The sequence below is a fragment of the Osmerus mordax genome, chromosome 8 (genome assembly GCF_038355195.1).
Source record: "Osmerus mordax isolate fOsmMor3 chromosome 8, fOsmMor3.pri, whole genome shotgun sequence".
Lineage (NCBI taxonomy): Eukaryota > Metazoa > Chordata > Actinopteri > Osmeriformes > Osmeridae > Osmerus > Osmerus mordax.
The window spans coordinates 7,708,407-7,726,300 of record NC_090057.1 but is presented as its reverse complement, the minus strand read 5'-3'; the positions used below and the strand labels follow the sequence as shown (position 1 = coordinate 7,726,300).

The 17,894-nt window shown below is 47.8% G+C and overlaps 2 protein-coding genes across 2 annotated transcripts in view; one reads left to right on the top strand and one right to left on the bottom strand.

Moving 5' to 3' along the window:
- The window catches only part of LOC136947528 (protein eva-1 homolog A), a 53,869-nt gene extending 42,805 nt beyond the window's left edge, over window positions 1-11,064 (bottom strand). The window contains exon 1 of the mRNA XM_067241629.1: window positions 10,916-11,064. Within this exon, the coding sequence (XP_067097730.1) occupies window positions 10,916-11,024 (109 nt within the window). The 5' untranslated portion in view covers window positions 11,025-11,064. The remainder of the gene's footprint in view (window positions 1-10,915) is intronic.
- A 600-nt stretch (window positions 11,065-11,664) lies between these two features.
- On the top strand, window positions 11,665-14,041 carry mrpl19 (mitochondrial ribosomal protein L19). The gene is made up of 6 exons (XM_067242062.1): window positions 11,665-11,788; window positions 12,054-12,180; window positions 12,275-12,393; window positions 12,509-12,643; window positions 12,766-12,947; window positions 13,131-14,041. The coding sequence occupies exons 1-6, from the start codon at window positions 11,710-11,712 to the stop codon at window positions 13,350-13,352; spliced, it is 864 nt and encodes a 287-aa protein (XP_067098163.1). The 5' UTR covers window positions 11,665-11,709; the 3' UTR covers window positions 13,353-14,041.
- Window positions 14,042-17,894: the final 3,853 nt, after the last annotated feature.

Sequence of the window (17,894 nt, the reverse complement as noted above, 5' to 3'; positions counted from 1 at the left end):
GGGAGGAGGGGAGAGGTAGAGGGATGGAGAGAGTAGGGGAGAGAGACATTTGGAGAGTGAGAGAGTGGGGGGAGAGAGGGGGGGAGGGCAAGTGAGGGCAAGACAAAGTGAGACAGGCCACGTTCCGCCAGCACTTGAATGAGGCATGAGTCTCCAATGAATAGAGTAAGGATGAGTGGGGAACATTTGAAAAGAGAGAGAGTGAGAGAGAGTTTGTGTGAGAGAGAGAGAGAGAGAGAGAGAGAGAGAGAGAGAGAGAGAGAGACAGAGAGAGAGAGAGAGAGAGAGAGTGCACGGACCAGATCTTTTAAAAGCACGTTTGCATGATCTGCAGGATGTGGCTGTAGTGGCCAGGCCTGGTGGCTTTAACTCCACTTCTCATTAAACCTCCTTCGTTTCCCCTCCTTTTTTTATTTTGCTCTCCTTATCTCCTCCTCTCCTACTCTTTTATAGCTTATTTCCTCCTCTTTGCCTCATCTTTCCCTTCTTTCCACCTCCACTCAGTCTCCCCTTTTCCCCTTCTTCTTCTTGTGTCCTTATCGCCTCCTCTTGTACTCTCCTCCTCCTTTCTTCCTTCTCTTTTCTCCCTCCTCCTTTCTAGCGGCCCCAGCCCCAAAAATAGAACCAATCTGGGACTCTGGGACTGGGAGTGTGTGTGACGGAATAAAATGGATGGCTTGTGAGTTCGGTGGTGCCTTGCACACACACAACGCAAATACACACAAAGTAACAAACGCATGCATGCGGATGCAGACAGACATACTGAGTATGCACACACACATATATACACACATATACACACACACACACACACACACACACACACACACACACACACACACACACACACACACACACACACACACACACACACACACACTCACAGGATCAGCTGAGGAGGCTTACTCAAACAGAGCCCCCCTGGCTTGGACTGAAAAAAAATGGAATTAACCCCATCAGAGGTAAATAGTTCAGTATGGCAGCGCGCGCACACACACACACACACCATAACCACTCATTGGAATAGGAGACAGAAAGCAAACGAACCTGGGCATACCCCAGGAGTACAGCGTACTGACACGACAGCCAGCTCTCCCTGCAGGGCCAGAGTCCTTCCCGCTCTGGCGGGGTTAGAGGTCAGGGGCATGGGGGTATCAGTCTAGCAGCAGCACCCCCACCCCCCGTGCGAGAATGGAACCGGGGGCAGCTGAAACTATCAACACTGCAGACACAAAAACAAACACCACGGCTGGGGTCTCACAGACACCAACACCTCTCCAAGAACAAAACCCAGCACAGCAAGACACAGCATGACACTGCACTATACAGCACAGCACAGCACAGCAAGCCAAAGAACTGTTCATGTGCAGTTTGCCAGAGCTTGCTGTGCATTACCCCGCACACCAGAGAGGAGAAAGAGGACACCATGGGCTTGGGAACACAGGAGGACTGGAGCAGAGAATGGGCTGGTGCTGTGCATCCTGCTGGCTAGGGTAGGCTAATCTAAGGTAAGCTGGGAAGCTTGAGGAGAAGCCTGTAGACCAGACAGGTCCACACGCGCTGGCTGGGCCACAGCAGCCAGAGATCAGGATGAAAACAACGCCCACCTGGGAGACGGATCTCTACGCTAAGCTACTCCTGGGGCTGTGTGTGTGTGTGTGTGTGTGTGTGTGTGCGTGCAGTCTATAACGTCTGCCAAGTCTTGATCTGGGGGTCTTAGAAACCCTCTCAGTGGGTTGTTGTTTGCTAACTGCCTCCCCTCCCCCAACTCTTCCCCAAACAAACTCGCACACTATTCCACGGTCTCCCGCGCCCTCCCTGCTAGTGTGTGCCTGTTCTGAGGACCCCTGGGGGGTCAGAGGTCACATCCCTCCTGTGAGCTCAAGGACACTCTCCTCCTGAGAGGTTCTCTGTCCTCTGTAGGGGGGCGGGACACACCCAACATGTGCAACACCCACACACACAGGGTCAAACACACCCACACAAACAGTCACTTTTAATAGTCACTTTTATAGCCTTGGAGAGTAAGGGGACAGCCCGTTCAGTCCAAACCAGACAGTGTGTCTGTGCGTGTGTGTGTGTGTGTGTGTGAGAAAGAGGGACAGAGATAAAGGGGAGACAGATGTATCCTCTTTCAGCCATCGTGATCAATGGATAGTGACCTCTGACCCGGGAAAATCCTGACTCTCCTCTGTGCCTCAATTCAGAACTGTTTGTTTCCTGTCAAACTGCTGTCCACTTCCAGACGTCCAGACACGGGCCCTCCTCCCTGCTGCTCCTGGCCCAGCTCAGGCCCATCTCCCTGGGCCATGTGCCCTGCCGGTGCACTTTCCCCCTACTAAACTCATCCCTCCATCCCGTCATCCCTCTGTCACCCACACATGCTGTCAAGCGCGTGCTGAAGAAGAATGGTCTCTTCCTTCTCATGATGAGGCTCTTTTCTCGACGTCTCACCTCTCAAACTCAACCAGTTGCTTTGTCTCGTTTCATCGCTCCTCCACCTCTCCCTTCACTCCCCCCCCGCCCTCATTTCTGCTTCAACTTTTATGTCTTCCCCTTTGTCTCTCTCTCCTCCTTGTCCCTTTCTCTAACTCTCCACCGGCTTCCGTTCCTCTCTGTCCTCCTCTGACTCCTCTCTCTCGGTCTCTCTCTCCTCCTCATCCTCCTGTTCTCCCTCCCAGCCTATGTGACGTGTGTGAGCCTAGAGAGTGGGGGGGGGCAGATTAGCAGTGCCCAGACAGGGGTGCTACAGCATGCTGTAATACAGCCTGTCAGTCTGGGCTGGTGTGGGGGTTGGGGGAGAGGGGAGGGGGGGCATGCACAATACCCCGTTGTTTAGAATGATCCTCCTGCCCCCTCTCTCTCTCTACCTCTCCAACTAACAATCTCTCTCTTTCTCTCTACCTCAGACTCTATCGGTTTACTCCTCTCCTTTCCCCACGGTAGACACACACACACACGCACACACAGTCAGGGGTATCCTCATACCATAACCCTGCATATCTCTAGTGGAGCTTAAAACCTCCAGCTCCTCCTTCATAGCACTGTTCTGTTCCCACCTGAACGCCACATGAAAGGAAAGAGGGATGGAGGGAGCATTGCACGAGTCAAAGGAGGAGAGGGAAAGGGAGGGAGTGTTTGAGGAGTTAAGAGAGAGGGAGGGAGCATTAGAGAAGTTAACAGAGAGGGGTTGGGTAGGGGCGGAACAAGCTGGCTCTTAAGTCATACATAAATCAGCTCCTTGGAAGGGGAGTAAGGCAAGTATAAAGATAAGAAGAGGGGAAACAGAGAGACAGAGAAAGAAAGGAGTGAGGAGAAGAGAGAATGATAGAGGGAGGGAGGAGAGACACAAAAAGAGAGCGAATGAGAGAGAGAAAGGGAGAGAGAAAGAGGGAGGGAGAGATCGAGAGAAGGAGGGATGAAGAGAGATTGAGGGAGGGGTGCATCAAAGCGTGACTGACATTCCCTCAGACACAAGATCAGGGATTGGGGGAGGGGAGAGGGGGTGCTGAGAGGATCATTTGATAGCCACACGTAAGTGGTGTGGAAGAGAGTAGATAATCGCTTGCACACACACACACACACACACACACACACACATCAGCCTATATGTACTTCACTACAACTCCTCCCTACACTAACCTATGCAAACGCGTTATACTCGCTAAATACATACAAAACAGTCTGAGAAAGAGACACAGACTGTGTCTAATAGATTGCGTCTAAGTGTGTGTTTGTGTGTGTATCTGTGTGTGTGTGTGTGTGTGTGTGTCTCTCCACCTGTAAGAGCAGGCTCCAGACACAGTCTGCGTTGATGGTCTACTTTATCTGTTCCACTCTGCCGATTCTGCTGCTGTCTCTAGGACACAGCGAGGGAGACTAATTCTGTTGAGGAACGTAGCACAAAGCTGGTTGGTTGATACAAAAACTACAAAGTTGTATACCTCATAACACACTCTCATAGCCATAGAGGCAGGTTAAAAACAGGCCCTTCTTCACAGAGATCTCACAAGACCGAGGGTGTCTGCAACCTTGAGCTTTTACTTTTATACATGGTTCTGAGTTCACATACCAAGTGTCAAATATCAAAACAGACATTATTGTCTGAGATCCTGGCCACTGTTGCCTAAACAGAGAAAGCTGAGACAAGCAGCTCAAGTTGATGTTGTACTAGAGTGTCACTAAAGAATCCTTCCTAAACGCCAGTGTGAGAATGTGTGTGTGTGTGTGTGTAGGCTATGTGTTTGTTTAACCCCAGCCCCAAACATGAACACACCTGTAGTGACTGGAACTGGTAGAAGTTTAAAAACGTCAGGAGTGAAACTCAGACCATAACAGTAGTTACCATAAACACTGTTTCTGATTGGCCGATTAGAGTCATTTTAAGAATGGTTAGCAACCTACGTTAAAATAATGATTATCACATTAGGATTCAACACTGGGTTGGTGGGTTGGTTGGAGGGTAGGAGAGGAGAGGGGGTGAAACGCTGAATAAAGTCTTTGTTTGAGATAGTCATTACAGAATTACCAGTTAACTGTGTGGCTGTTGGGATTTAGAATTATGTCTAAGCCTCAACTGGGATTTGGAATGAAGAATTCAATTTTTCTTAAACAGGTATTAGAATGCAGGGGCTGGCCTGTTAGGGTTGGCTGTGGAGTTAACAGCTTTACTGGAAGAATCCTTCACTGCCTAAAGGTTGATTATGACATCCAGATAGGCCCTATGCTGATGCCCTGGTGCTGAACTCCTGAACAGCATTCGTTCTTGTTTTCACGTTTCATCACTTAATTACTACAGCTGGTGCAGTCAAAGCCTGTAGCAGGCGTCAGCTCCTTCAGGATGCTCTCTGCTCCCTCGCTCGCGTCTACTGGCCACCGGGCTGACGCGGCATTCTGGCTCAGGACGAGCCAACGTGCCTCGACCTGGAAACACTAGCCAAAAGCTAATAACTCTGTCTCATTCAACTGTAAATACTTAGGAGCCTATACATTTAAACACTCAGATGATGCATCACATGATGAACATCTGTAGAGAGGAGCCAGAGTCAATAGGCGAAGGTAACTACATATGACACAAGCAGTAGAAACAGCCTCAACTGGCTAAATGTCATTTGCGGTAAATTGTCCGGGCTTTCAAAGAAAGGCAGAGTAATATTTGCCCTGCGGTGGCATTTATGGGACTGATGTTGCACCACATGGAAAAAAAACTGAGAGAGTTGGGGCCCTCAGTAAACAACACAGCCAAACATCTGGTCATCTTCTGCACTCTCAATGTGAGTGTATGTGAAGGGAGGGCAGGGAGGGACGCGACAAGCTAGTGTTGTTGGGAAAGCTCACACCCTCACACGTACGTTTGCAAACACACTTATTTTGGATTATTACATATTTAGGAATATTATAGAGGAATACTGTATTGTGGTGAGTTTTACTATCAAACAGTACATTAAACACAACAAAGGGCCTCATGCAAACACAAACAGAGATGTCAAACACAGTACACTGCCAAAACGTTTTACTGAAAACGAATAAAAGCTCAAATGTTTATTGATATCTAGAGCCAAGATAGCAGTGGTTTTGTGAGTCAAACACAAAGCTTTAGAACCCAGGGATAAGACGAAATCTCTCACAATCCACTCCCTAGAAACATGCATACAAAAGATGCTGTTTGATTAATTTTCTTTATTCCTTCCTTTCATTCCAGTTCTACAGAATACCGTCCATGTGGCACCCCTTGCTCACCCCCCCCCCCCCCCCCCCCTCTGTAGACATAACAAACAGGAGGCAGGATTTGTTTTGACAGAGCTCACCTGGAGCACTGACACAGAAACAGTGATCAGGCAAGCCCTGGGAGGAGCACTGTGTGTGTGTGTGTGTGAGTGTGTGTGTGTGAGTGTATGTGTGTGATAAGGGGAAGTAAATGGAAGAAAAATTAAGTGTAGGCAGACTAGCCAGTCTGACTCTGGTCTAGACAGGACACCATTGTAAACAAAGTATTCAGTTGGACATGGTGGATTGGCATGTAATTTTGAAGCAGAGGCATCTCATCAGTGCTGAGGGAACATCCAGCATTAATATGGATGGGTAGGAGTGTGGTTATTTTTTTAAGGGGGAGGGGGGTAAAGTAAAACACACAGCAGAGGGGGGGGGGGGGTGTTGAGAGAGTAGAGAAGTGGAGAGGTGTGGAGAGGGGACAGGGCAGGTCACTCCCAAACCCAGAGCAGGATTAAGATATGAGAGGCCTCCAGGAGGTGTGTGTGACTGTGTGTATGGGAGAGAGAAAGAGAGCGAGAGAGAGAGAGAGAGAGAGTGCGAGAGAGATAGTAATCAGCGTTTAGAAAGGTAATCCTAAACATGCCCAGAGGTGAGTGTTGACCTAAACCTAATGGTCAAGCTTTGGTTAATTCCTATCTTCCCCTCATCTCCCTCCTCCCCGCTCTTCCCTCTTACTCTCCTTACTCCCTTCTCTCCTCCTTCCTTCCTCCCACCCCTCCTCTCCTCCTCCCTCCCCTACTTTCCTCCCTCCTCTCCTTAAGCTCCCCCTCTTCTCTGCCTTCTCAGCGTCGGCCCAACCTCCTGAGACAGACAATCATTTTGTGGTTCAGCAACATAATTATGTTTTTGTGAAGTCAGTAAAGCAAATTGAACTTCATTCCCCAGTCCTACCTGGTAGAGTCACACTGGTCATGCAGCTTAGCCAACACTTAGTCTTTGTGATACACTGAGTTTCCATCGAGCCACAGTGCTTCTTTGTCTCAGTGCCAGCCAATAAAGCTTCTGGCTGCTTTGTTAGTGGTGTGAGAGGCCTTTCTGCAGCCATTAGTGAACATGGCAACACTAGTACGACCCACAGCTGACCGTACTGGGCCGGCCCATGTCACAGCCCTAACCACGCAGCAGAGGGTTAGGGTAGAGTGACCTTTCTGTGGCTAGCGGGCACCAACTTAGCATCACAGAGCTAACAAGGTAAACGATGGATCCACACACAACAAAACAGATTAGTGTTACTTTAATGAGTGTGAGGCTTTGGACTAGTGATGCAAGTGATGTTAGACTGGCCTTGATGATGTGGGCTGTCGCTAACACATGCTACCGTGTGTGAGAATAAAAAGATGATTTGGTAATAGCTGGATGTCAGTAAAAAATTGGTTAACAACTGTCAAGATGTTCCGTTCATATATGTGCATCCAACTGTACAGAGCTGAAGAAGGAAAAAAGTATGTGCAGAATAACACATTAAAGTTGTGTTTACATTCTCCTCAATTGAGCACGCAGCCTCCCTACCAGAAGGAGAGGAGAAGATGGATCATTAGCCCTCCAGCTACACACACACACGCCCATACACACAAGTGGGGATGGTTTGACCTCGGTTGACCCATTGACCTTAAAACAGCCCCACATCTCACTGATGGAGGGCTGAATGGGTCTCATAGTTACAGCTTTGTAGGACACAGTATGGGGGGGGGGCACGGGGGAGGGGTGCATTTTTCACCCAGACACCCTGGTGGGTCTGCCATTATGGGGCGTTAGCAAGGACCCTCCATGGTGCCAGGGCCTGGGTGACACTGACGGAGAGGCTGCTACATATGCATGCAGCTGAGGTCATACTGGCAGGTGTGTGTTGGGGAGAAAGAGAAAGCAGTCGTATCCTTCAAAAGAAAAGAAAAGAACACAGGCCAACAGTTTATCACAACTGTTGTCAGTTTGTCCCTTGAAGCCGTCCATTCTGAGGATGACTAATGTTACTTTCTGAGGATGACTAATGTTTCTTTTCTTAATTTAATCAGCACTTTAACAATGAAAGGAAGGTGATACAGGATGATTCTGAGGGAACATAATAAAGTGCTAAATGCTAGCTAGCTCTGCCCCAGGCCTACTGAGATGAAACACTCACTCCTCACTTCTAATTAGTCTCTCAGACAGCTGTGTGCTGGAATAACAGATGATAACTGAGGGAGATTGATGAGTTCGTTTAACCTCCTGCAGAGTTTGTTTTTACTTTTGGATCAAAGTAAAATAAAAAAAAGTGTACTGTACTGTGACTGCAAACTGACATTTACATTTAGTCATTTAGCAGATGCTCTTATCCAGAGCGACTTACAGTAAGTACAGGGACATTCCCCCCGAGGCAAGTAGGGTGAAGTGCCTTGTCCAAGGACACAATGTCATTTGCAAACATAAAACATACACTCGACTTATAACTCATTCTGGAACACAAACACACACTTCCTTCCTCTCAATCCCTTTTGATTCTACCCCACTTTCTCTCTCTCGCTCACCTCTCACTCTATTTCAATGTTTCTTTCAACACCACCCCCTCCCCACATCTTTCTCTATCTCACTCATCCCTAACAACCCATTGCCCCCCCACTCCCTCTCTAACCCTTCTCCTGACAGATGCCGTGTCTCTGTCATCTCCTGTCCTCCTCAGCTCTGCAGCATCTGTCCAGCCCAGCCCAGCCCTGCCAGTCCCCGTCTCCAGGGAGCCTCCAGCTGGCTGGGAATGTGTCGGCTGGGGGTCCCTGTGTCCCCTGGGGAATGCTGAGGCTGCACTTACTCTTGATTCAAACAGAATGATGCCTAGTCAGTGGCTTGTGTCAAGTTCCTGGTGAACAAAACGTACACAGTAGAACACCCAGGCTACACCTCGCATGACCTGTAGAATGTTGGGAACTTGGAATGTTTGAACATAGTCTGTATGACAATGGAGTTTCCCTCCCATCCCCCAGAAGAACAAAGTAGAGTCAATGGACCATTGAAAAGTCCTGTGGCAAAGTCCCCTAATGGATGAAATGTGTTTATGTTACTCAAAAGCTGAGAATTCGAGATTTCAGCACATTAACTCCTGCCTACAATGGTTCAATAAGCGCTTCTGAGATGGGATTTTGGTACACAAATCTGGAAGGAACAGGTTTAGACAAACATGTTCTGTGGTGGTACTGTTGTGTTCGTATATGAAAGGCTATTGACTAACACAATCTCGGTCAGTTTCCGGACAACCCTGAGCCCTTTATGCAAAACAGAGAGCTAAAACTTTCTGTGTTTTCTTTCTTCTGAAAACCACCTGTGTCGACACCGATACCATTAGTGGCTCATTAGACACGCACACACTTTAACACATCTGTTCCCTGGCACCTTCCCCTGGGTCGTAGTGTGTTTATCAGCTCATTTGACCCCATTAGAAAAGTCATTAGGGACCATTCACGTGGACACAAAGCCTCCTTCCTGCTTTACTACACTGTAAACAAACCCCCTCAGTCCTGCTGGAGATAGCTGCTCTCACTCCTCAGTCCTGCTGGAGATAGCTGCTCTCTCTCCTCAGTCCTGCTGGAGATAACTGCTCTCTCTCCTCAGTCCTGCTGGAGATAGCTGCTCTCTCTCCTCAGTTCTGCTGGAGATAACTGCTCTCTCTCCTCAGTCTTGCTGGAGATAGCTGCTCTCTCTCCTCAGTTCTGCTGGAGATAGCTGCTCTCTCTCCTCAGTCCTGCTGGAGATAGCTGCTCTCCCTCCTCAGTCCTGCTGGAGATAGCTGCTCTCTCTCCTCAGTCCTGCTGGAGACAGCTGCTTTCTCTCCTCAGTCCTGCTGGAGACAGCTGCTCTCTCTCCTCAGTACTGCTGGAGATAGCTGCTCTCTCTCCTCAGTCCTGCTGGAGATAGCTGCTCTCTCTCCTCAGTCCTGCTGGAGATAGCTGCTCTCTCTCCTCAGTCCTGCTGGAGATAGCTGCTCTCCCTCCTCAGTCCTGCTGGAGATAGCTGCTCTCTCTCCTCAGTCCTGCTGGAGATAGCTGCTCTCTCTCCTCAGTCCTGCTGGAGATAGCTGCTCTCTCTCCTCAGTCCTGCTGGAGATAGCTGCTCTCTCTCCTCAGTCCTGCTGGAGACAGCTGCTCTCCGCTCTCACAAAGGAGGCTCTTTTTACACTACACTACGTTATGGTGCTGAAGTATGTGTCCATGAAAAAAGAAAAATCTGAATTGTATCCATATTTCTGTGTACAGTGGGCCTCACCATTCTCCTAGGGTGCTGCCAGCGTCCTACTTGTCTTTATCCTCTTTTCATTCATTTCTGTCTTTAGGACTCCCTTATAACTGAGAACTCTAAGTTTCCGTCCATAAATCAATCTTGTATATTTCTATGTTACTATGCCTTCTCTATGATAACGTGTCATGGTGAGAAGAGCCTAAGGATTTGTTACAATGAGGGTATGGGTTAAAGCACTTAACATTTGGTTTATTTACCTGACACTGTTGGGCCAGCGCTGTTCATCCCCGTGTTTATGTTGTAAAAATTCAAGGCAAACACGAACGGCCGGTAGAACTGTCACAGGGCTGCATTCCTGTAGACTTTCGTCTCGCAGGTCAGAACTCTCACATTAGTGCGGAGCAGTGTAAACCTTCATCCCTACACTGGACTGGCAGACAGACTTCTCAACACCACCATACGCCTGTAGTAAAACATTAGCTACAATACCTCGTCCTCTCGCCTACACAGGATCATGAGGATTATTTAGAAATCTTTGTATGGGCAAATACAATTCGCTGATTACCGCAGCACGATCAGACTTTAATTCTCTGATCCCTCCGCTCCGCATGTGGGTCAGCTCGAAGCACAACACCCCAGCACTGCAGGCCAGACACGCGCTTTTCCGCATGTTTAAAGGTTACAGTATATGATTTATGAAGAGAAAACACACTACGTGCTTCAACACGCCAGAAGAACAGAGGGAACAGACGGCAAGCAAAGCCCCGTTGTAAAGAATTACAATTAAAAGAGCGTGTTGTGTTCTGGGTCTCCCTAAGCAGCATGGGCTTCTTCCAGACGAGATGATAACTTTTCACCATCATCATTATCAAACAGTTATACCTGCAGCACATACAAAAACAACAAATGATTGCACACTATATGAATCATGCTTCCCCACCTGAAAACTCGGAGGAACTTCTGGTGAAGTTGCAGAAGACGGTGAGGCACGTTATTCCCAACACGAGCGCATAATTGATAGCTGAGAGACTCCCATCTGGGAAGAACATCCTTGAAACATTAAGAAGTTGCGGAGTTTCTCCTCAAAAAAGGTCCAGGAGGCGCGTGGAGTTTAGGATCTGCGTCATAAGTAGTAGATGCTCTGTCCCATGGTTCGTGCTCTGACTCTCCTCATCATTCCATTTCAGGACGACTTTGGTAGGGACGAGGGCTCGGGACAGTGGCGGCGGAACACTGCCCCGATTTCTTACTGCGTGTTACTGGAGCGGCAGCCCACCTGTTGGAGCGTTGTCCGCGTGGTCTCAAAGCCCCCAATTTCGATCCTTATTTACAATCACTTTACAGCTTGTTACTTCATTGCTTCATATAGGCTAACAGTGGCTGTTACAATCAAAAATCTTTTGATCAGCAATTTAAAAAATATGTATACATTTGAAAGTAATAGCCAACATTATCATCATCCTCACCAGGCTTTCCATCACCACCAACAAATAAATAATGTATTTAATCGCATTCTTGATTTTCAATAAATGCATTATATACTACGAATTTTGGTCTGGTTGTCACACATCCATGAAAACCGTCCCTGGACAGGATCTATATAATACATTAGTGACACCTTGTGGGCCATGCAAGAAACTGCAATTCAAATGCAATTGCATTTTTGACATTGTTCTTCTTTCGGCTTCCGTACCATCTACTCACATGTGACAACAGAAGGTCAGCAATTCAATCATGGCTGCCTGCGTAAGGAGGCTCAACAATGTTCTGTGTTCAGTTAGATTATTACGGTATCAGCACCATCAAAATGAACGTAAGTCACATATATACACGTACTGTTGTAGGTGATTATGTGAATTTTGCATTCTAGGTTATATCTATTTGAATAGTTGTCTGACTATACTCAACTTGAAGTAGCAAGTTAACATCCATAGCCTATCTGGTATTTTCCTTGACTCCTATAATGTAAGGAGGAGTCACCGTGACAAACTCTATTGTTAGCTAGCTGCTAGTTGCCTACACAAATTTAAAGGTGGCAACATTGTGTTTTGTTACATGTATTTGTTGTCTAACTGTAGGATTCCTGTCGACATCTTTGCCTCGCCTCGCCCTTGGGAGTGACGACACTGACCAGCCTTCCAAGTTTACCCCGCCACCCAAACCTGTCATTATCGACAAAACACAGACCGCGGCCTCACTGCGGAAGTATGCAAAATTAGACGAATGAGATATCTTTGTTTTAAAATGTTACAACTACCAATCTTGTGCTCAAGTTAGCGCTTTGCATCTCTAAACGCAGGTTTTTAAGCCCAGAGTTCATCCCGATTCGTCAGAGGATAAACCCGTTGAAAGCTGCCATCGAGAGGAAAGACATGTATCGTCGGAGGAAGGTGCTCAACATTCCTGAGTTCTATGTTGGTAAGACTTCGATTCCGAGTGTTCCATATTGATAATAAAGAAGTAAATGCATTTTTGCTCTCCCTTGCTACTTTTAATAACCAAGTTCACTGCTTTATTGCGGTCCTCTGTGTAGGTAGTATCTTAGCTGTGACCATGACTGACCAGTATGCCAGCGGTAAAAGCAACCGCTTTGTGGGCATCTGCCTCCAACGAGGTGGCAAGGGACTTGGTGCTACGTTTATATTAAGAAACATAATTGAAAACCAAGGTGAGGGACACATAGATTAAAAGAGACATAGATTAAATCAATAATACAAGCCGATCAAATATTAAATAATAATCTATTGTAACTTTATCTTTCTCCCTCCTTCCCTCTACCCCCAACTCCAGGGGTAGAAATCTGCTATGAAATGTACAGCCCTCTAATTCAGAAGATCGAGGTTCTGAAGCTGGAGAAGAGGCTGGATGAGAACCTGATGTACCTGAGAGATGCCCTTCCTGAGTACAGTACTGTGGACCCAGACATGAAGCCTGTCTCCTCCTCCCCCACTGGAGACGTGCCCATCAACATGGTGAGCTGGACCACAGGGGCGGCACACAGACATTTTCGCGAGAAAACTATTCTTCTGTATTTCAATGTCAGTTTGTATTATGTCAAATATATAGCAACTTTAATCTGTCAGGTCGCACTCTTTGAACTCTTCTGTCCTCTTTCCTCCAAAACCTCCTGCAACCTCTCCTCCCCTCCTCTCCAGATGAAAGTTCGTATGAGGCCCAAGCCCTGGTCCAAGCGTTGGGAGCGCCCCATATTCAACATAAAGGGCATCCGCTTCGAGCTGTGCCTGACCCCAGAGCAGATGGAGCATGCCCAGAAGTGGGCGGAGCCCTGGAGGGAGTACGACATGCTGAAGGAGTACGACACCTCCCGATTGGAGGAGAACATCCTGAAGGAGGTGAAGCAGGAGATGAGCAAGTGATGGGTCCCTAGACCGGCCTCATCAGTCAGACATCACCTGTTTGGAGCAGGAAATAAAGCCTTTCACCGTTGTAGATGACTTCGACATCATCACTTAGTGGGCCATCGTGGCATTGAGGGTGGACCACCACCCCCATCCTCTCCTCCAAACCCTACCCCACCAACCAGCCCTCTGCAACTGACAGAGAACTCTCCCCACTGGGACAGACACCTGTATCGGGCCCCTGCCTCCTGAAGACCTCCATGGGGAGCAAGATACTAGCTGCTGCCTTAGAGGAACAGCAGAGACACTAGGTCACAGACATGTCCCTTGCTGAGCTTGCATCTAAAACAGCCTAGTTCAACAATGCAGTGTTCATAGTTTGGTGTGCGCATGTTTAGCCTGTCTCTGAGCAGGCTGGTCTATCCAGGACAGAAAGTCTGTGTTACTGTGAGATCATGATGGATTATGTCTTTTATTAATCTATGGAACTAAGTTTATTGTCCCCGCCATTGTGTTTATGTTGTATTACCAGAATTCAAGTCAATTCATCTTGTTTATAAATAAATAAAAAACTATAATTTGGGGATTTTTTCTGTTTGATAGTGCTTATTGTGTTTGGAATCATATATAGCAAGAACCCTTATGGCATCGATGATGTTCAGCAAGGATTGATTAAACATGGCCACTGCACTTGCTTACAATGTGACCAACAAAAACATGGTCTCCAGGTTTTTTTACTCTTAGCTGTCAAGTCTGTCTCAAGTCTCTGCATTTTGCCTTCTGTAAATTCTATTTGGATGCAGATATGAAATCAGTAGGTTTTGACCATCTATAAATGAGCTACAATAAATATTTGTAGCATCTAATATTTTAGGTGCACAAGATATGACAGTAAAAGCATATTTTGTATGTAGTGGTTCTGTGTAGTCATACTTCAGTGTTGCTCTAGGTGGCGATGTTGGTCTGTTGAACGTCGAGGAGCCGTCTCCACAGACACCTAAAGAATGTGAAGAGTTCAGTAAACTCAGCTGGTGTTTCATAGAATGACAGTTTAAAAATAGAATGGAAGTATTCAAAACACCACGAAAAACGAATGGAAATATTCCACTTTCGACTGAAAGCTGTAGGAAAGGAAGTTCACAAAGGTTTTTATGACAAGGTTTAACTGTTGTGGATGGAAAATTGTGGTTGGGAGATGGTATGTTGCAGAGTGTAAGTATGGCATGTAAAAACCCTTGGACCGGGTGTGTAAAGTCTGCTATGTGTGTGTGTATCCTGGTGTGTGTGTGTATGTCCTATGTGTGTGTTTATCTGTGTGTTTTTACTCCCTACACTCTAATTTGGCCACATTACAGGAGCAGACAGAGATAATGGCCTCTAACGCAGCCCAGCCACATGAGCAGGATCTGGACCACACACCCTCCTGGGGTGGAGCTCAGGTTGCACCTCACCCAGCTGAGACCAGGAATGAACCCCAGGACTGTCTGGGCCCATGGCGGTGAAACACGTTTGTCTATACACAACAATATCATTTATATCCAAGCCAGTTTCGTCAGGAGTTCTGAGATGAGAGTTGTTGACTGTGCCGAAGTCAACCAGTTGAATCAGAAATGGGTTGTATTTAGTTCAGCTGCCTGTCTCCCTATTATCTCTGGATCTCTCTCCTTATCTCTGTTGATCTCCTTGTCTTAGTAATACTATGTTTTGTCTCTCTTCCTTTCTCTCTCTTCTGTTTCTTTCCTTTCTCTTTTCTCCTCTCTCTCTCTCTCTCTCTCTCTCTCGCTCTCTCTCTCGCTCGCTCTCCTCTCTCTCTCTCTCTCTCTCTCTCTCTCTCTCTCTCTCTCTCTCTCTCTCTCTCTCTCTCTCTCTCTCTCTCTCTCTCTCTCTCTCTCTCTCTCTCTCTCTCTCTCTCTCTCTCTCTCTCTCTCTTTTCCCCTCTATATATGATTGAGTCCATGTTTCTCTCCCAGGATTTATGCTATGCTGGTCATACTCCACACCCCACATCTCTGTGCTTTTCTAGAACCTACTTAGCTGGGTTAAGTGATGTCCAGGTGTGTGGAAGGTAGATGGGTTAAGTGATATCCAGGTGTGTGGAAGGTAGCAGCATGTGTATGAACTGGAGACATCTGGAGACACATTCCAGAATGACACAGCGGAACCGGTAAATCAGATTTAACTGCAAAGGAGTTATGAAGAAAAGAGGAAATGGTGTGTGGGTATGATGCGGGGAAGTGATTCTTACAGCATGTCCCACCTATACCCTCAGGTTGACTGGCACCTGGAGCTATGCTAAAACCTTGGCTTGGAAAAGAAGTGTCACACACACACTGCACTTGAACATGTATATAAGCCTTACAGACAGATTCCTTAAACAATAGGAAGAGTAAACTTTGTCACCCTGACAATTCATTGGTGAAACCAGATAGGCCCCTTCATTGTCACCTCGGCATCAGGGTAGGGCATGCAGACGAGAGGGTTCTAATCCCGCTTCTCCATAACAACCAAGTGCAGAGCATGGTGGTCTGATTGAAAGCTCCATATCCATCAGGGTCTGGAATGGAATCTCTTTTACTCGGTCTCTTTCTCTGTTTCCCCATTTCTCTCTCGCTCTCCCCTTGCTCTTTCCCTCCTTCTCCCTTTCCCTCTCATCCTTATGTCTTTCTCTTCACTTTTCTCTCTCTCCTTCTCCATATTATTCTCTCTTCTCCTCCGTCTCTCTTCCTCACTTTCTCTCTTCAGTCCTCCCTCTAAATGGAATATTGTCTGCCCCAGTATGTAGTGTCTGATTTAAGGTTCCAGTACCTGATTGGTGAATTTGTTTTACTGTGTGTGTGTGCTGTGTGTGTGACATAAACAACGGGATACTGGGCCACCCATAGACCCAGGTGAATAACACTCGAGCTACACTGTGGGACACTGTATTTGTGTGTGTTTGTGTGTGTGTGTTCTCTTTCTGGCACCCGTAGACCTAGGTAAATTACACACTTGAGTTTCACCATATGTTACCAGGGAAACGACAGGCCGTCTGCTCCTGTCTCTGAGTCCCTGGGGCCAGACTGGGACTCCTGCTGCCATCACTCTCTCTCTCTCTCTCTCTCTCTCTCTCCTCTCTCTCATCTCTCTCTCTCTCTCTCTCTCTCTCTCTCTCTCTCACTCTCTCTCTCTCTCTCTCTCTCTCTCTCTCTCTCTCTCTCTCTCTCTCTCTCTCTCTCTTTATTTCCCTCGCTATCTCTTTTCTCTCCTTCCTCTCTCTCTCTCTCTCTCTCTCTCTCTCTCTCTCTCTTTCTCACGGGTTCTCGAGAAAATCAGCTGCTGCCCCTGGCTGACTGGCTGACTGGCTGACTGGCTGACAGGCTGACAGGCTGACAGGCTGACTTGCTGACTTGCTGACCTCCAGGCAGACGAGCAGACAGACAGCTTTACAGTGTAATCATACTGGAGAGTCTAATAGAGCGGAGAGGTCTTGAAGGTGATAGCATCATGCCTGTGTTGGATCAGGATGAGTGATTGTGTAGACGTACAGCCTATAATCTCATAAGGGTTATAATCATGGGCTACATTACTGCACTGTGTTAGCCCATAAGGGCAGAGCTGCAGTAAAAGTGTCTTTGATCGTGCCCAGCTCACTTTTCCTGAAACCTGCAGCCCTGCAGCCCCCACCCCTACAGCCGTGCACACCCCATCTCTTCAGGCCCCAGCTCTGCAGCCCTGCAGCCCTGCAGCCTTGCAGCCTTGCAGCCCTGCAGCCCTGCAGCCCCCACCCCTACAGCCGTGCACACCCCATCTCTTCAGCCCCCAGCTCTGCAGCCCTGCATCCCTGCAGCCCCCACCCCTACAGCCGTGCACACCCCATCTCTTCAGCCCCCAGCTCTGCAGCCCTGCAGCCCTGCAGCCCCCACCCCTACAGCCGTGCACACCCCATCTCTTCAGCCCCCAGCTCTGCAGCCCCTGCAGCCCTGCAGCCTTGCAGCCTTGCAGCCCTGCAGCCCTGCAGCCCCCACCCCTACAGCCGTGCACACCCCATCTCTTCAGCCCCCAGCTCTGCAGCCCTGCAGCCCTGCAGCCCCCACCCCTACAGCCGTGCACACCCCATCTCTTCAGCCCCCAGCTCTGCAGCCCAGTACAGGAGATAACACTAGCCCAGGCAGGAAAGGGGTTGGACCGAGAGAGAAAGATTCTCTTAATCATCTTGACAGCAGGAAATCACCCTCACACACCTACATACCTATTACACAGGCTAGGGCTGTATCACTGGGGATGGGGAGGTGTGTGTGTTGGGGGAGGAGGAGGAGGGGGGGTCTATATACATTATGTGAGTGTGTTTGTGTGTTTATGTGATGTGTTGTTTTTGTCTAGAGAGAGAGAGTAGGAAAGTGAAGGAAATGGCTTTTTTGATGGTGTCTTGGCAGTGTGTGTGTAGTAGGGGTCAAATGTTGATGGTGTGTTTGTGTGTACACAGTATATACGCTGCCAACTCTCACCGTTTTTAATGATGCCTGTTAAGTGCGTATCCCGAAGCCACACCACTCCTGTCATAGCCACACCCACACCACCACC

Bases quoted from the DNA above. Each gene is read 5' to 3' on its own strand.
- mrpl19 (XM_067242062.1), top strand. From the start codon at position 11,710: ATGGCTGCCTGCGTAAGGAGGCTCAACAATGTTCTGTGTTCAGTTAGA. The intron at 12,644-12,765 runs GTGAGGGACACA...CCCCAACTCCAG, and splicing joins AAACATAATTGAAAACCAAG to GGGTAGAAATCTGCTATGAA. The intron at 12,948-13,130 runs GTGAGCTGGACC...CCTCCTCTCCAG, and splicing joins GAGACGTGCCCATCAACATG to ATGAAAGTTCGTATGAGGCC.